Source organism: Pyrgilauda ruficollis, unplaced genomic scaffold (assembly GCF_017590135.1).
Source record: "Pyrgilauda ruficollis isolate IOZ18807 unplaced genomic scaffold, ASM1759013v1 scaffold45, whole genome shotgun sequence".
NCBI classification, from domain to species: domain Eukaryota; kingdom Metazoa; phylum Chordata; class Aves; order Passeriformes; family Passeridae; genus Pyrgilauda; species Pyrgilauda ruficollis.
In genome coordinates, this window is record NW_024526044.1 from 5,807,146 (window position 1) to 5,825,566 (window position 18,421).

General features: G+C 56.5%; 1 protein-coding gene across 1 annotated transcript in view; it reads left to right on the forward strand.

Annotated features, from left to right (window-relative positions):
• The first annotated feature begins 15,269 nt into the window (after positions 1 to 15,269).
• Positions 15,270 to 18,421, forward strand: part of KCNB1 (potassium voltage-gated channel subfamily B member 1) — a 105,621-nt gene continuing 102,469 nt past the window's right edge. Inside the window, exons 1-2 of the mRNA XM_041478589.1 lie at positions 15,270 to 15,538; positions 16,239 to 16,901. Coding sequence (XP_041334523.1) covers positions 16,335 to 16,901 — 567 coding nt within the window. The 5' untranslated portion in view covers positions 15,270 to 15,538; positions 16,239 to 16,334. The remainder of the gene's footprint in view (positions 15,539 to 16,238; positions 16,902 to 18,421) is intronic.

An 18,421-nucleotide genomic window follows, 5' to 3' on the forward strand; every position in this document is an offset into this window, starting at 1 on the left:
TGTGAGATGTGAACTCAAAAACCCAAACTCTTCCTGATGTGTTGGTGCTATGCCTTTTTTCCAAGCATCTGCTTCAGTGTAGTTCTAATGGAGGGGTTGGCTGCCTTGGGGTGTTAGGAAGGCACTTGGCTGAAGGTGGTGCAGGACTGCTGGTAATTGAATTTTTGAACAACAAACCCAGGCAGACAGACAAGCTTCCTTGCAGCAGCTTTAAAATATCTTTCTCCTGCTCTGCAGCATACAGGCATGCTAGAATAAATAGCTGGCAGCCCTGGGTTGCTCCAAGCCTTGCCTTTTTTTAGCTCTCCGTCTTCTGGGAAGCTTCCTCCCTCCCGCGGCGCTGGGCTGGAGCCCGGGGGTGCCAGGCTGCTGCCAGCCCCTGCCCAGGATGGAGGCTGCGAGCCCGCGGGGCTCTGCAGTGCTGGAGCTGCTGCCCTGCCCGGGGCCCCCGGCGCTCCGGGGGTACCCAGCTGCGGGGGTTTCTGTGGCCGTGTGACCCCACAGCGGCTGGGGGAGATGGATGCCCCTGGAGAAGGCTGGGGTTGCTCCTATGCGGGAAGAGCGAGAAGGGCAGGGAAGCCCCAGTCCCAGGGGTGCCTGGGACCCCCTCGCTGGGGCCAGCAACAAACACAGGAGCGGGGAGCAGAGCCCCTTTTGGGTGGGCTGTGCCTCGGGAAGGGCACGGCACGGCACGGCACGGGCACCGAGCCTGGGCCTCCCTGGGGAGCAGCCCCCGCTGCAGGGGAGAGCGTTCCTGCCGGGCTGGGAGCAGCTCAGCCTTCTGCGCTGCAGCATCCCCAGCTCTGCAGCGTGTGAAAAACCCCAACCCCACAGAAAACCCACCGCCGAAGAGGGGGCTTCTCCCTCTTCCCTGCTGTTCTCCCACGGTCGGTATTGACAGCAGCAGAAAGGGGGACTCCAGTAACTCACCTGGTGCCACCTGGCTGGAGCGGGAGCACACGCTGCCCCGTGGGCAGCCTCGGCTGGTCCCTTACCCCGCTGGCAGGGATGCGGAAGGGCCACGGTGTCCGAGCCGAGCTGCTCAGCCGGGGAGAGCCGCGGGCTGCCCGGACACACGGCTGGGAAATCCTCTCCGTCAGCGCGGCCTCGAGCCGCAGGGACAGCCTGAAGGCCGCGGATGCGGTGGCACGTTCGGGACTCTTGTGCAACCACCCGCATGGCTGGGCCCACCCGCTCCCCTGCAGAGCAGGTCTGGTGGCCTTAAAGCCACGAGTCACCTGGGGACAGGTGCCTTGCTCCGGGCCAGCGTGAGCCGCGGCAGAGCCGCGCTCCCCGCAGGACCAGGGCACTCCGGTGCCCGCTCAGTCTCGGCCGGTGCCGGGGGCAGTGCCAGGAGCCCGTGGCCTCAGCTCAGTCCCCGCAGCAGCCGCGCCTCGCCCGTGCTGCAGTTCGCATTTTGCACGGGACGGGCCGGAGACCCGGCTCGGGCGTGATGCAGCCGGGAAACCCTCCCGGGCATCCAGGCTTGCGCCTCGCCGCCCTCACCCCAGCGCTGCTGCCCTCGGCGGCATTGGAGCAGCTAATGGCATTACAGCGGCGACGGCCCCCCAGTCACCCCGGGGACCTGTGTGGCAGGTATTTATAATCTGTGGTTATCAATAGCCGCCTCCAGCACAGGGCTCAGGGCTCATCCCTGAGCCTGAGCGCAGCCCTGCCCCTGACAAAGCACATTCATGCATAATTCAGAGCCACTGCTGCGGCTGGAAACCTTTCCCAGGTGACTGAGCCGAGGAGCCTGGAGACGGCCGGGCCCAGCAGCCAGGGCTAGGGCGCAGAGGGGCGACAAGGATGCCGTGTTCACGGAGCTCGCTCCCGTGGGGCCCGAGAGCCCGTGTCGGGCGGTGAAGGAGCCACGGCCGGGCAGGGCCCGGCGGCACCGGGCGCGGAGGGAGCTCGGGCTGTGCCCGGGGCCAGCGGGGCAGCTCCCCGAGCACAGCCCCTTCTCTCAGGGAGCCCCTGCCAAGCTCTGGCCCCGGCGCTGCCGAGGCGTTCGGTGCCCGATGCGAGCCCCGGGCCCACAGCCGCAGCCGCCTCAGCTCAACACGGCAGGCGGGCGGGAGGCTCGCTGCGACCGGAACCGGCGCCCGGCAGCGGGGCCGGGCCGGGGATACGGGACTGGGCCGGGCTTTGGGGCCGGGCTTTGGGGCCGGGCCGGGCACACAGCGCTCCCACAGCGATCTCTGGCGGCGCCGGGAGGAGCGGCCCCGGCCCCGGCCCGGCTGCGGGGCTGCCACGCGTGTCCGTGTCCGTGTCCGTGTCCGTGTCCGTGCCCGTGTCCGTGTCCCCTGTCCCCGTGTTGCCCGTGTCCGTGCCCGTGCCCGTGTGCCCTGTCCCCGTGTCCCGTGTCCCTGTATCCCCGTGGTGTCCCCGCCGACACACGGCACCACCGGCCCTGTCCTGGAGAACACGGAATTTCTCCTTGCTTGGGGTCCAGCTCTTCCCGGAGGGGAGGACCCCCAGTTTTTCAGAGATACCGAGTGCCGAGGGAAAGCGAAGCCCCCGTGTTCCCAGGGGAAGCAGCTGGGGGCTTTTCCTCCTGGCCCGAGGGTGCTCCCTGGCAGCCTTGTGACACCACCTCAGTCCCCGGGGTGAGCTAGCCCTGCTCTCAGAGCTGCCACCTCCTGCCAGGAGGAAACCATTGTAACTGGTTTCCAGCTGTTGAATTCGCCTGCCCAGTAAAGATCCCCCTCCTCACTGCCCCTTCACAGAGCAGGTCTGGGTCTGCTGGGGTTTTCTTGCCCCCTGACCAAACCAGGCAAAGTTCTGAGCTGCAGAGAGCTCAGATCTGTCCTGAGATTCAAAAATTGTGTTTTATGTTTGTGCAATTTTAACCTTCTGTTTAGTCCTTTTCTCTGTTATTGTTTGTCAACATTTTTCTTCTTTTAAACAATGTCACAGCTTTGTTTTAAAGGAAAAAAGGTAGGGGTTTTGTTTTGTTTTTTTTTTTAAGCTTGAACATTTTTGAGCTCCCCTATTTTCCTTCCCTGCCTGTGGCCCAAAAGCCAGGTGTTGGACTGCACAGAAGGATGTTGGGATGTAAGCTGGGACAAGCTGGGAAGGCATTTGGAAAAGGAGACAGGTGTTTCTGCACATCCCACGACTCTATCTTTAGAGTTTTTTTCGACAGTGGGAAGTTTGTTGGGAGTTATGTGTCTCAGAAAATCAAGGTGTCTTGAAGGCTTAAGTCACTCATCCCTGCTCCCAAACCCTGTGCAAGGCAGTGGCAGCAGCTGCTCCCCTGGAAGCGTCTCCTGTGTCCCACCAGCTGTGGTTTAGGATGTGGTGAATTTTCAGACTTGATCCTGCAGACCTTTCAAGCTCTCCCTCCTCCTGAGACTCTGCAGCCCATGTTTGTCTCCCATACCCACGAGCAATGTCTGCCTGTGGTTTGTGCTGTCGGATTCCCACTGCCCTCGTGGATCTGCCATGTGGGAGCTGGACGATGTGAACCAGTTCTTTGGGTTTTTCATGTTCTTATTTGGTAAACTTGGGTTCGTGTTCTGGGAAACTCATCCCAGTGCTCCACACGGTCTGTGGATATAAATCTGCTCTGAACTCATGCTTCTTGCCAACATTTTTCAAACCAGATACTGAACAAGAGAGGGTTTTAGTTAACATAAACCAGAGGCAATTTATGATGACAAAGTATTGCAAAATGTGTGAGGGAAGAGACAAGCTGCTGAAATGTTTGGCTGAAGTGAAGAAGTGGAATGTTTTTCTTTGTTGGGTGGCGTCCCCGGGGCGCGCTCGGGAAGGGTGAGGGGGCTGCACATCCCCGCTGCCTCTGCGAGCGGGACCCTCGCTGCCCAGCAGCCCCCGGCTTCTGAAGCTCGGCTGCTGTTTTGCTGCTGGGTTTGGGGTTTTGTTCTCTTCTCTGAGGGGCACCCAGCACTGCAGAGCCCCGCTGTGGCCGCGGCAGCCCCTGCCCGCCGTTCCCTGCCTGCTGCAGCTCTGCAGGCTGCGAGCTCTCTCTGAGCCCTGCTTTCCTGGCTGCTTTCCCCGGCCCAAGGACAATGGTTCCTCCTGCTGGGACTGGAGGGAGTTGGGCTTGGAGAAGGACTTGATGGAGCTCGGGTTCTGATGGGGAGCTCGGCTCTCAGACATCGCAGGCTTTGAGATTAGCGTGGTCTAACACACGCAGATATTTTAAACGTTCTCTGCTGTTTTAGAGAAGCGGAGCAGCGTGTGGGTTAACGGGGAAGCCTCTCTTGTTCCGGGTGGGAATTGGCCTTTCCCTCTGCTCCTTCCTGCCCCGAGCTGGCTCCCGGGCAGAGCCCGGCGTGGCAATAGGTGGCACTGCTGGCACGGGCTGAGCCGAGGGGCGCCCGCTCCGCCCGCGCTGCTGCGCCAGCTCAGCATCCTCCCCGGGCAAGCCTGCTGCAAGCCGGCTGCAGAGGGACCTCGTGTCCGCGCCTGAATTCGGGCTCCTCTTTGCACGCAGGGAGAAGGAAGCGTCTCTGGAAAGTTCCATCTGAAAAGCCAGAGCAGCAAAGCGGCTGGGAGGCACCCTCGGGATCTGCTGCTCAGGGCTGGGGCTCCCGGGGCACCGTCCTTGCCTGGGGCAGACCCACAAACCAGCTGGGACTCTCCACCGAGCCAGAGATCCGGCAAAGGAGGGAGAGGACGGTTGCCTGCAGGGTTATTAGCAAGGAAGCAACTGAACCCTTTGGAATCATCTGCACTCTGGCTGTCCAGCCTCAAAACACCCCTGTTTGCTGGGGAGAGCCTGCTTGAGACTGCTGCTGGGCCAGCTGAGTCTGCCTGGCTCTGGCTCTCCAGCACTTCATTCTCCGAGCTTGGCCTCAGCAAATGCTTCTCCCCAGGGCTGCAGAGGGGGTGAAAACACGCTCCCATCACAAGGCAGACTTCCTCGCTCATTTGCAGCCCTGAGGTTTGCTGGGTGTGATCTAGAGAGAGATAAGAGCTGCTTTATTCTCTCTGATGCATGACCAAGTCAGCTTGTTTCCAATATGAATGATTAAAGACCCACGTGCATTTGTAATGACCATATTCTAATTAAAAAGCAACCCCCTCTTCGAAAATTTGGGCAGCTATAGTGGCATCGTGCTAACCAAAAAATAATTAATTATTTATATGAAGTGCTCTGGCCTTTAAATTACTTGGGTTTAATGTACTGCAAAGGCACTTGTATCAATAACAGGGCTATTTTGCTTCCACTTAATCATCACAATTTTATTTATTTATTTATTTATTTATTACCAAGAACAAAAATACCCAAGCTGGTCCATCTGATACCTTGCTGCACCGCTGCTGGCTGCCTTTCCTCCCAGCCTTACACTGCAGTAGCTGTGGGTTTGCTGCAGAGAGGCTCTGCCACAGCCCCTGGGGGCCTTGGAGCCTTGTGTGAACCAGGATGGGGCTTCCATCACCCCTGCATTTGTCACCAGGGTGGTGCTGTCACTGACCCCTGTGCTGCCCTGGGGGCTCTGCTCACTCCAGCTGCTCACCTCTGAGCAGCTCCGGGTCCTTTCGGGGTTTATTTTTAGGGTAATGTAGGCCTTGTGTTTTTCTGGCTTCTCCTGTTTCTCTAGAGTTTCCTCCAGCCGTGGCAGCAGTTCAAGGTGAGCTGGAAGGAGTGACTGAGGCAGAGGACACGCTGCAAAGCTGGTGTGTGGCTGTAGCTGGATGATGCAGCGGCTCTGGGCTGGTGCTCCTCTTCTGCCTCATTTGCTCACCAGCAACTCTTCTTTTTCTCTTTTTTTCAATTATCAATTTTTATTTATTTTTTAAAATATTTGCCGTTCAAACCAGTTGGGATCCAAGCTGCCCTGCTGCCCAGCAGCCACCCCTCTGGGCCTGGCTGACGTGTTGGTGTTACTGTGCTGCTCCTCCAGAACAGACAGGACTGTCTAGCAGAAGCAGCTTTGGAAACGAGGCACTGATGGGCTGCAGGAAGGTGTTGTTGCATGGCTGCCATTTCTAAGAGGGAGAACAATAGATTAATAACAGGGTTTGCTGGTTAAAGGTAAAGGAGAATCACTGGGAAGAAGTGGAGCAGAGACCCCTTGAGTGCCGCTGCTGGGACTGAGCTCCCAGGCTGGCGTGGCCAGGCTGAGAACTGCTGAGTGTGTGACATGAGGTGGGCCCAGGGGACACTGCAAGCCTTAGGTACCTTCTGAAACACCAGCCCTAACTCTGGGCACTGCAGCCAGGATGACTGCACTGCTCCAGGGTGTGTAATGGCAATGCACAGGTGGGGCTCTCACAGAGCAATCACAGCGTGGCAGGAAGGGAGATGGAGATGCACCCTAATCCATCCTCCTGCACCAAGCCAGGATCAATATGTCTAGACCATCCTGACAGGTGCTTAAGGATCTTTTTCTTGAAAGCCCTAATGGTGTCTCCACTCCCTATTCTCCTTGGGCACACTACCCCAGGACTTTACCCTTTTTTCCCCAACAGTCATCCTAATTCTCCCATCCTACTGTATTTTGTCCAGTTCCCAGCAGACAAGGAACACAAACCATGGCTCTCTTCCACAGAGGACTTTTATGAGCAGAAAACTGTTACCCCATCTCTGCCTTCTGTTTCCATGAGTTGGCCATTTCCCTCCACCTCTGCTCAGAGGCTGTTCTCCACGTCTCTGGTCACTCCTTTGCTGCCCTCTGGGCTCTCGCCAGTCGGGGCCTGACTTCCTTGATGAGCAGTGCCCAAACTTGGCCGCAGGACTCCAGCCGAGGCTGTGGCAGCAGGGCATGTGTCTCACACACAGCTTTTCTGTTTATGAATTCCAGCATGATAGCTGCAAAAAAAAAAAAGCAAACAATGTCCTGGTAGCCCTCGAGATTTGGACATGGTGGAGATGAGGACCATATAAGTACACAGACGGATGTGTGGATGAAATGCAGGCTTTCACCAGCCAGGCGAAGGGAAGCGAGCGTGGTGGTGCTGTGTGTGTGACCCGGGGTGTCCTGCTGAGCCCGGGAGCAGGGCCATTCCCACCCCAGGACACACCAGCAGCCCTGTGGCTGTCCCTGGGGACGCACCAGCCGGGTTTGCCGTGCCGGGGGCTGCCGGAGAGGGGCTGAGCCTCCCTGCCGCTGGAGCTGGTTTGGCGCTGCATCCGCAGGCACTCATTAAAGCCACTCTCGCTTCCACTCCCGAAGGGAAAGGCTCTCTGCGAGAAGATGAGTTGCACATTTTCCCCCTCCCCTTCAGCCCAAGCTGCTGCGTGATGCAAAGTTGGGCTCTGCAGAGGATGGCAGGGAGGCGTCGAGGAGCCCGCGGTGGTGGCTGGAATTCCTGTTGCCATAACAACCCAGTGCAGCCCGTAAAAATAGAGCCGGTTTTACCCCAGAGCCCCGCTCTGTCCTTCCTTCTGCAGCTCAGAGCAGGCTTTGCTCCCTCCGTGCTGCCACCTGTGGAACCCCAAAGGCCGGAGATGGGGGCACCCCCCCAGCAGTGTGGGGTGTGTGGGCTCGGGAGACCCCTGCCCACGATCTGGGGGCTCTGTTCCAGCCACAGCTTTGGCGTGTGGGGCCCAAATTCTGCTCTGGCCCAGTGAACATCCTCGGGGAGGCGGGACGGAAAGGAGAGATCCCCCGGAGGAGGGAGAACATTTAACTGCTGGAGCAGCCTGCTGCGGGGTGGGAGGGTCCCGAGTGCAGCCGGGCACAGGGCAGCTCTCCTGGCAGGGATGTCCCAAATCCAGCCCAGGGATGTCCCAAATCCAGCCCAGGCATGTCCCAAATCCAGCCCAGAGATAGTCCTAATCCAGCCCAGGGATGGTCCCAAATCCAGCCCAGGCATGTCCCAAATCCAGCCCAGGAATGGTCCCAAATCCAGCCCAGGGATGGTCCCAAATCCAGCCCAGGCATGTCCCAAATCCAGCCCAGGAATGGTCCCAAATCCAGCCCAGGGATGGTCCCAAATCTAGCCCAGAGATGTAAATCCAGCCCAAGCCTGAGAGAAAGGTCATCACGTGGAAAATTTACTGTGTGCCTTTGGTATCTCCAGTGCATGATTTCACTGCAAAACCATCTGTCATGTTTATGTTTATTGCCCAGCAAATTGTGTAGATGCTTTTAGAAGTTCTTGTTTATCTATTTAATTAAAAATTGGGTTTTATACCATGGATCAGGAGGAGCCCTAAACTGCAGGAATTATTTATTGGTGCAATACAGTGGGAGATCTCCCAGAATCCTGGCTCTACTCTGTTGGTTTCATTATGGTGGTGTAGCTGAAGTAATTTAATTCTGTTAGTTTGTAAGAAGGATACCTGGATTGCAAGACAAAGCTGCTGGTTGGTATGAAATGCTAAAATTAAGGTTTTCCCATAAAATCCTAATTCCTCCCCCTTGTTAATCTACAGAGAAATGCAACTGCAAATGTCAGATGAAACCCTTATTCTTTACCATCTCCAATAACATCTTATCCCTCTTAATATTGTGTAATTTTCTCCTGGTTGAGTCACTGAAAGTAGCTAACGTTCCTGAAATGGTCTTTCATTCCTTCTAGAGACCAACAAATGGTGGAAAATTCCAACCTGAGCATTTTTAGCTTTGGCAGAGGCACAAGTAACTGAATACAGATCACCCTGGGCAGGTCAGGCAGGTGCCCCCGGTGCAGCAATAGGAGCAGCTCTTCTGCACCGACTCCTTCATCCCCTCACAGGCATTTTCCTTCTCTTGACCTCTTCTGAACCAGATTTGAAAGACATTAGTTCATAAATCCTGGGGTTTGAGAAGGAAAGATGCCACTTTGGGATATCACAGCCCAAAAAAGGCATTGGGGTTCAATATCAATTGAACATTGAGTAAAACAGCAAGGACTTGCTTTCCATCCCCTGGCTGTCATCTCCCACCTCTCTCTCTCTTGAGAACTGTTGCCTTTTCACCCAGCCAATGCATTGACCTGGGTGGTGAATTGGGAGAATTTGCAGTCCAGCCCGCCCTTGTTTATATCAGTTTTGTACCTTGGGACTTTGAGGCTGTGACTGAGGGTCTGGGGGGGCTGTGTGTGCTCTGCAGTCATTCCCAGGAGCTGAGCACTGGGGATGTGCCCACGATGGAGCTGAACTCACCCTGGAGATGTGTTTAAAGGGAAAAAGACAGTCAAAATCTAAAGGTTGCAGTTACCTTTGCACATGGATCCGTTCCAGTGGCACAGAGGCCCTGAGGACTGGGGTCCCTGCTGTGGTTATGGGGTGCACAGGTGCATCCTGCAGGGCCCAGCTGGCAGGTTCCTCTCCTTGGGCTGCAGCTGTCCAGCTGCTCGGGGCTGACACAGCCTCGTGCCCTCGGGGAGACAGGGGCTCCTTCAGGACCCAGGAACACTCCCTTCAAACCTGGAGACTGCCAGCAGGCTGAAGGATTTGTTTGTATCTACAAAGTCACCCCCCTGAAGGTACTTTAGTCCATATTAGGGCTGGAGCATCACATTTCTCCTGATCAAGCAAATGATTGGGAGGTTTGGTTTCAAATTGCACTGCAAAGACTTGTAAAGCAAACCACTGAAGCTCCTGGGTGGCTCCCCAGACAATGCTGCTTGTTTGTGCTTGTTCCTGTCCTAATTAAACTTTTCCCACAGAGAAACTCTAGTTTTAGTAATTTTTTTCCCCCAGAATTGAACTGTTCATTTTTGGTTTACTAAATTGAAACCCACAAAGACAGATGCTTTAAGAACAGACACTGAGACCTGTTGTTCACGTTGTTGAGTGTGACTTTGTACAATGCATCTTCACTGAATTCCCTTGTCTGCAGGACAATAGCTCTGGGGGCTATTAGCTGCTTTAAGTGCAAAAGCAGCTGCTGGGACCGTGGGCATTCACTCCCGGAGCTGGCACAGTCCCTGAAGCTCAGCCCCTGAGGCTCACCCAGCCCACAGCAGCCTCCACACTGCTGCCATCCAGCTCCCTTCCTCCTCCCCTCTGGAAGTGGGAATGGCTTGTGCAGCCACGTGTAGCACCCCAAAAGTCAATTCACATCTTAGCAGGACTTTTACTGCACAAAGTTGGAAACCACCCCTGCAGGACCAATAGCTTCAGGATAGGAGGAAATTGTAGCTGCTTTATGGAGCCTAAGGTCTCCTGGGATGGAACTCGTGCTGGCTGGCTGATCAGAAGAGCTGATTGCTGCTGGCTTCCTCTGGCCCCTGCCCAGCCCTTCCCCAGTCAGAGGGGTGGGTGGGCAGGGCTGGGCTGGGCTGGGCACTGAGCCTGGCTGGGCTGGGCACTGAGCCTGGCTGGGCTGAGCACTGAGCCTGGCTGGGCTGGGCTGGGCACTGAGCCTGGCAGGGCTGGGCTGGGCACTGAGCCTGGCTGGGCTGAGCTGGGGACTGAGCCTGGCTGGGCTGGACACTGAGCCTGGCTGGGCTGAGCCTGGCTGGGCTGAGCTGGGCACTGAGCCTGGCTGGGCTGGGCTGGGCACTGAGCCTGGCTGGGCTGGGCACTGAGCCTGGCTGGGCTGAGCCTGGCTGCCCTGCCGTGGGTGCCACCTCCCCTGCAGGGCCCTGGGAGCCTTCCTGAGCTGGCCCAGAAAAAAGGGCTGCTTTTTTCTGAAAGGGTTGAAACTTTTTTCAAGGTCTGCCTATTTTCTACCAGTTTCCCATAAAAGATGAGCCATAAAAAGCTTAACCTGTTGGAAACTCCCATCAGCTTGATTCTCACCTCCATGTGCAGCTCTCATGAAAGCTTCTCCCACTGGTGGCAACAGCCCCTGTCAGTGGTAACAGGGTCAAGGCAAACAGTCTTGGACTAATGGACATCTCTTCAGATTTAAAGTACATTTAGCTGCTCGTTCATCCCCCATCCCATGGCGCCCATCTCTCAGGCTCAAAGGGAATATTATGGCACTTTCTTCCCAGGAACCACGTGAGACTGCTCTCTGACTGCATATCCACTTTTAGGATCCACATATGCAAGAGCAGAGCAATTCTTGTTCTCATTATCCTCAGGAAACTCTCTGCGCTCCAGGACATTCAACTGATGGCATTTTTCCAGCCTTAGACCAGAAGCAGATTTTTTCTGTGGCCGAGTTCAGTGTTTGCTTTGCTTTGCTGAGCCCTCAGCCCTCAGTGTTTGTTAAAGAGGAGCTGGGCAGGCCATGGGCCAGGGGTGGAAATCAGGGCAGTGGGACAGGAGTCAATCCCAGCAGGAACATGTTCAGGTCACAGCTCACTTACTGCCACCTCCCCACCTCAGGGAGCTGCTCCAGGCTCAGGTGGAAGCCCTTTGGGAGGGGACCTGACTCCCCTGGCCCTGCTGTGGAGACTGTGAGAGCAGGCAGGGCCTCCTGCCCATGAATTCCTGGGAATGCTGCTGCCCCCAGGCCCTGGACCCTGGCTCCCCAAGCGTTGTTGATAGGTAGGAGAAAATTCCTCAGATCCTTTTGCAAGTTCCCAAGCAGATGGGTGACAGGGACAAATCAACCTGCTGGGGGCTTTTCATTCCTCAGGCAGCAGAAATATGTTTTTTTCCTTCCCAATCTGTATTTTTCAGAACTCTGTATTTTTCCTTCCCAAAGCAATTGTATTTGGTCTCAGACCTGCTGTGAACAAGACAGACACAGCTGGGAGGTGATGTTTTACACACCTGAGGGGACAGGCTGGTGCTTCCACGGCTTCCAGCGCCCCCAGAGTCATCCTCATCCAGAAAAGAGGAAGGGTGGGTCTGACAGAGCCATCCCTGGGAAGAGGAGCCAGGGGCCAGTGCCTGTGGTCAGTGAGCTCAGACAGACTGAACAGATGCACGAGGAGGAGGAGATGCACATCCTGAGGAAGGCAGAGAGCTGGTGCCACGGGGGATGGCCCCGAGTGCTTTGTGGGAGCCTGAACCAGAACTTCTCTGAAAACCAATGAGCACGGTGTGTCTGCACACAGTGAGCACAGGTGTGTCTGCACACAGTGAGCACAGGTGTGTCTGTCTCCACACAATGAGCACAGGTGTGTCTCCACACAGTGAGCACAGGTGTGTCTCCACACAATGAGCACAGGTGTGTCTGCACACAGTGAGCACAGGTGTGTCTCCACACAGTGTACACGGTGTGTGTGTCTCCACCCAGTGTGCACCGTGTGTCTCCTGCCCTCCCCCAGAGTGCTGCCAGGTGAGCAGGGCTCAGCTCTGCCAGCCCTGCTCGGGGCAGCAGGGAGGGAAGCCAGCCTGGAACGAGGGGGTTTGGGCTCAGCTCTGCCAGCCCTGCTCGGGGCAGCAGGGAGGGAAGCCAGCCTGGAACGAGGGGATTTGGGCTCAGCTCTGCCAGCCCTGCTCGGGGCAGCAGGGAGGGAAGCCAGCCTGGAACGAGGGGATTTGGGCCACCCCTGGGACTTCAAAATGCATCCAAAAAGTTTAGACAAGCTGAAAACTCCAACTCTTTATCTTGCTTTAAGGTTCATTTCTGGATCGTGTTTTGCTGTCTGCTTTCAGTATTTCCCCCTGGTATTCCAGTATTTCCACGCTCCTGGGCTCTCAGTAGCACAAGCACTATCCATCTCAGTTCTTTTTGCACTTTTCAACACTTGTTATGGATCTCTGCCAAGGAACCTGATAATTTTTTTCCCATTTAAGGGAAAGAATTTTGGGCTATAAAAGAAAATCTCGATTGTACCTAAAGTGTTTCCAGTCTGGAAAGAAAATCCCTGGAAACTGAGGGAAGTCTTAAAGGGACATAATAGGAAACACTGCAACAGAGGCAGTTTATTGTGCGTGACTGCCTTTCCCTCTCCCTAGGACAAGCACAAGGCCCTTGGGCTGCAAGAACAACGTGGGTCATTGTCTCCTCTTAGGGCTCGTTTCAGAGTGTGAAACTCAGCAATGGGGAACCAGCCGAACGTCGGGGCCACCAAAGCTGCTGCTGCCCTCTCTGAGGAGACCCCGTGTCCCACAGCCACGGGGCTGAGCCCAGGTTTGCAGGGGGGCCAGGAGCCTTCCTTTTCTCACAGCCCTCTGCTTTCCTGCCAGCAGTAAAATGAAGCAAAGCAGGATGGATGCTGCACAGGATGGACAGGAAGATGCCAGACTGTCCCATGGTGCAGGGGTTTGGGAGGGTGTGATGCTCTCCTTATGCAGGCAGAGGAGGCACTGCAGATCAGCAGAGGGATATTTATTTCCACATTTAGGCTCAGCCTATTTCCCTCCCATGTTGCAGCTCAACAAACACTGCCTTACGGACCTGCTGTGCCTGGCAGTGAAATCCAGCTATGCCTGTGCCACTGAATGCAGGCCCAGGAGAACACATCTTTGCTGTGCTCTGCATATGTCCCCTGAGGTCCTGGGGGTTTAAGGTGTTTCCTTGTCAATAATGCTGTAATACCCGGAGAGAAACGGGCTTTGCACAAACTGCATCCAAACATTTGGCCGGCTCCATAGGCTGGGGAAATAACAAACCATAAATTAAGTTTGCAAAGCTCAGAGTACAAAAATATCAATTGAAATGTGTATCCAAACCAAGAGTGGGTGAAATAACCTTGGAGAAGAGCGAGCTGGATGCACATTTCTGCATCTCCAGGCCTGCACTGCCCCTCGCTGACAAACTCTTCGTGTGGGACAAGAAATGCTGCAGGGAACAGATGTCCTGGGGGTGGAAACATCCTCTCCTCTCCCCAGACTCGTGGATCACCCCAGGCAGAGCCAGCTGGAGGGACTGCCCGGGGCAGGGCTCCCTCTCCCAGCTTCCCCAGTGCCATTTTCAGCACTGGCCAGAGCAGCAGTGGAGGGGAGCTCCTGGCACTGGGGGAGCCTGTGCTGCCCCTGCTCGTGCCCCCCTCCAGGGCTGCTGCTCCAGCCTCGGGCACAACCCGTGAGTGCCAGTGGCTGATGCGGGAAGGGACAAACGCCCTGCTAATAAAGCCAAGGTGCCTCTCCTCCAGGGATCTAACTGGCCAATCTGATGCATCTCCCTGAATTAGGCTACTTGTCATTTCCCCTGCCAGCATCACGAGGGGGATAATGTGCCCAGGGGTCAGTGCTGACAAAGCCTTGCTCTCCTGTGGCACCTGCCAGCTGGGACTTTCAAAGCATTTTATAATCATTACCAGACTGAGCTTCCTAGCCCTGATCAGGGGTTTTGTCTCTGTTGTAAGGGGAGTAAAGTCGGCTGTGGAGGTGGAATGATGACAAAGCAACAGGAGAGTTTAAGTGCTCTCAGTATAGCCCTGATGTCTGTCCTGTACTGGAAGTATTCATGGGGTAGGAGGAGCTGCTTCACTGTGGGGGCCCTGGGCTGGGATTAAGCTGGTCAACAGGTTTTATTCCCAATTCTTCCTTTCACCCCTTTCTGGGTGATCTTGCTTTTCTATATCTTAATTTCCCCTTCTCCAAAAGGAAGGTAGTGACCAACTCCTTGTAAGAAATTCCTAAACACACAGCTGATATGCAGTTGTGTGAAGTACTGAACAAAAGCACCGTTTGGGATTTCAGAAAGCAACCTCTGGGGAAGATGTAGGCATTCGAGCACCAAATATAACAGTCCAGCACTGACATTGAGAACACTGGGCATCAGGAGGCAGGCACGGGCGAGAGAAGCACAGACAGTGGGGAAAGCAGCACGGGGGTCATTTTTCCTAGTTAATCACATAAAATCACACCGGGCTCCAATTTCAGGAACTGTCACCAGAGTCCAGGAGCCCTGAGCAGTCAAGGCAAGAGAAGGGCACAGCTGTGTATGCCTGGTACACAGTCCAAACAGGTGAACTGCATTAAGCGATACTAATTTGTACTAATGGAGCTCCAGGCTGCTGCTGAGGGCCATTTCCCCCGGTGGGAGTGAAGGAAGGAGACAAGAGGGACAGCCTGCCAGAGGAATACTTCGATTGCTGCACTGTTGCCTGGAAAGTCAACGTTCTTTCTATTTCTGCTGTGATTTCAGGTTAGTAAACGCTGCTTTACGTTATATTTACAGTCCTAACCGGCAGCAGAGATCCCCTGCTATTCCTCCTATCTGTTTCTGCAAATATCCGCACCCATCGCTGCGGGCTCGCTCCTCCGACGAGGGGCGGCCGGCCTGGGGGCGCGGGCCCGGCTCGCCCTCACCCCCGGGGTGATGAGCAGCCTGCCGAGCGCCGCTGCTCCCGGCCGGGCAGGCGGGGGCTTCCTGCGGCGGCCGCTCCGGGAGCCCCGCAGGGAGGGCCCGGCGGAGCTGCAATGCTGGGCTCCGGCTCACGGTGGAGCTGCCCGGCCCCGGCCCCGACCCCTCCGGAGCCGCGGGCTGCACTTGTTGATCCGCGGGCCGCGGCAGCGGCAGGAGCGCCGGGGCGGCCCTTTGTGCGCGCCCGGGCCCCGCGGCGGGCGGCGGGCGCAGCCGCGGCGCCGGCTCTGGGTGGGAAGGAGTGAGGAGCCGCAGCCGAGGGAAGGCCTTGGAAAGCTTCCTGCCGAAGGAGCCGCTTTACCTCGTTTCGCTTCCCCTCCCCCTGGGCTCCGTGGACAGCCGGGAGCGCCGCCGCCATCCCTCCGCCTCGGGCTGCCCGGGGGGGATGCGAGCGGGGCCGCCCCTGCCGCCCGCCCCGCCGCAGGATGTAGCCGCCCTCGGCCCCGCGCCGCCTCGCCGGGAGCCCGCAGGAGGAGGTAGGTGAGGGCTGGGCTCGGGCCGCGCCACGGGAGCCTCTGCCCGTGAGCGGCGGCCGGAGGCAGCGGCGGGGCTCCGCTTTTGGGGCTGGGGGCGACCTGGGTCGGCCGAGCCCCGCGCTGTGCCGGCTGTGCGCGGGGGAGCCGCTCCTCTCTGCGCCGGGGTTTCTCTTCGTGCCATCTTGTGTAAGCAACAGTGCTCGGGGCTGTCAGGAGCCGCCCGGCTCCCTAAGACAGGCTCGGGGATTTTTCTTATTCCCCTTTTCGCTGCTTTCCCGGTTATGCAGAGGCCGGTGTGGGGGGCTTGGGGGGCGTCCCTGGGCAGCCCAAAGAGGCAGAGCTGTAAATCCTCCCTTTTCCCTGCCCCAGCTCTTTCCCCGGGAGATCTCCAAGGCTGGAGTTACTAAAAGCCTCGGCAGCCTACGCGGCCGGGCAGGGCGGGGGGCACCCTGCGGCCGCGGGGCCGGCCCGTGGGGACCCGCGGGGTCCGGCGGGGCCGGCGCTCCGCGATGGGAGCCCGCTGCCAGCGCATCCCCGGCCGGCGGCCCGGCGCATCGCCGAGCGGCGCTCGGGGCAGCCCCGCGCCCGAGCCGGCACCGGAGAGGCTCTCGGGGCCGTGCCCGAGCTCCGCAGCCCTCCCCCCGCGGGCTGGCGGGGGCGGCGGGCGGCGGGCGGGGACCCACCGCGGCCTCTCTTGCAGCTCCGGGGCATGGAGGGCAGCGAGAGGTGAGCAGAGCCGGCCCCGCGCCCTGCCCCGCGCCGCTCCGCGCCGCGTCCAGCCCGACGGCGACCAGCGATGCCTCTGGGGATGAATAAGCATGGATCTCGCTCTACTACCTCTTTGCCTCCGGACCCCACCGAGATCGTCAGGAGCAAGGCCTGCTCCCGAAGGGTCAAGCTCAACGTGGGGGGGCTGGCCCACGAGGTTCTCTGGCGGACCTTGGACAGGTTGCCGCGGACCAGGCTGGGTAAGCTCAGAGACTGCAACACGCACGACTCCCTCATGGAGATCTGCGACGACTACAACCTGGAGGAGAACGAGTACTTCTTCGACAGGCATCCCGGGGCATTCACCTCTATCTTGAACTTCTATCGCACTGGCAAGCTGCACATGATGGAAGAGATGTGCGCCTTGTCCTTCAGCCAGGAGCTGGACTACTGGGGGGTGGACGAGATCTACCTGGAGTCCTGCTGCCAGGCCCGCTACCACCAGAAGAAAGAGCAGATGAATGAGGAGCTGAAGAGAGAAGCGGAGACCCTGAGGGAAAGGGAAGGGGAGGAATTCGATAACACTTGCTGTGCTGAGAAAAGGAAAAAGCTCTGGGACCTCCTGGAGAAGCCCAACTCCTCCGTAGCGGCCAAGGTAAGCGTTCCACACCTCTGCTGTCCACTGGCTCGTGACTGGTGATGCTTACCTGAGGTGCTGCCCTTGCTTTAGTGTCTGGGCACTTGTGGCTGGATGGATGCTGGGAGTGAAGGGGAGGAAGGCCTCTCATATGCAAATGAATTTCAATGGTTTTTGGGTGGTTTTTTGGTAGTTTGGAAGGGATGTGGTTTGAGCGTCCCTGGGGCAGCCTGGGCTGCTCAGTGTGGGAGAAGCTGAGCAGTGGCTCAGCGTGCAAAGATTGCTCTGGCTGGACATTTTAGACTCGTTACCCACTGTGTTGATGCAGTTTGTGACAGAGATTTCTTTGGGCCTAGAACGTGTGAGTCTTCTGCTGCTTAACCAAATTGGCTTTCAAGAAGCCACTTCTGCTTGAGCTCCTAGACCCAGGTGCAGTGAGGAAAGCATGCCCTCCATTCCAGGGCTTAACTGAATTTTTTTTTTGTAGTGAAATGTTTCTTCTAGTTATTTGTATCACGCACTCCTAGGCTGCGTGTCTGCTGAAGCTGCTGTTTGAATTCCATCCTTTACCTGATTCCAGCCTTTTTTAAGTCTTGCATGTGCAAGTGATGCAGCTCTGTCAATAGCTGAAGTGCTGCTTACTCTGAAGCTGGTTCCAGTGGACAGATCTACTTGAAGGCATTTTGAAGATAAGATCCATGTTGGGAGAAACCAGTGTCAGAGTTGGCTCTGATAATTTAGCTGCCTCATGTTAGTCACATTTTCTTTAGTGAGGAAAATCTCTGCGAACACAGTGATTCAGTAACCATGGGGACAAAAGTGAAGGGGGAGAGGTTGAAAACTGTGGGATGAATAACTGAAAAGCATGAGAGACTGAGCAGTAGGGACCAAAACTTGAATTTTCTATATACCCACGTCCTCACTGTATGGCAGAGAAGCCACAAGAAGCCCTGGCTACCTCTGTAGTGCATCTCTCTGTACAAACATCTGCAGACCTTGGCTCCATCCCTTAGAAGTCTGGCTTGGATGGGCTACTTTTGAAAACAGACTTCTTTACCTCTTTTTTTCTCTTCTCAAAATGCTGTACATCGAGAACCAAGAGCATGTAAGAAACTTTGGGGAAGGGATTTCATGAGGTGTGGGCTGGCTCAGCCTGGCACGGGAAGGGGAGGCATGGTCTGCCTGCTGAACCCATTATCACTTTTTTAATGTCAAACAGAGCCCCAGAGTGCCTCTATCTCTCCAGTGGCACAGATGACACCGTGATGAACACATTAATAATTTATAAGGCTCCTTTGGCACAGTCCTGGAATCCTGAAACACAGGCCCCAGGCTTTGCTGTCTGTGGCACTGACTCAAAATCCATTAGAGACTGTTGATGTTCATGATTTATTGTATATGAGCAAGGGTCATTCTTGCCAAATAAGTGTCTTTTGTGATTTATAAATTAAATACTCTAGCTTCATTTTCTGAGAAAATTCTCGGAGTAAGTGCACCCGGCATTGCAGGCTCTGGATTAATTGAGAGGGAATGGTAAT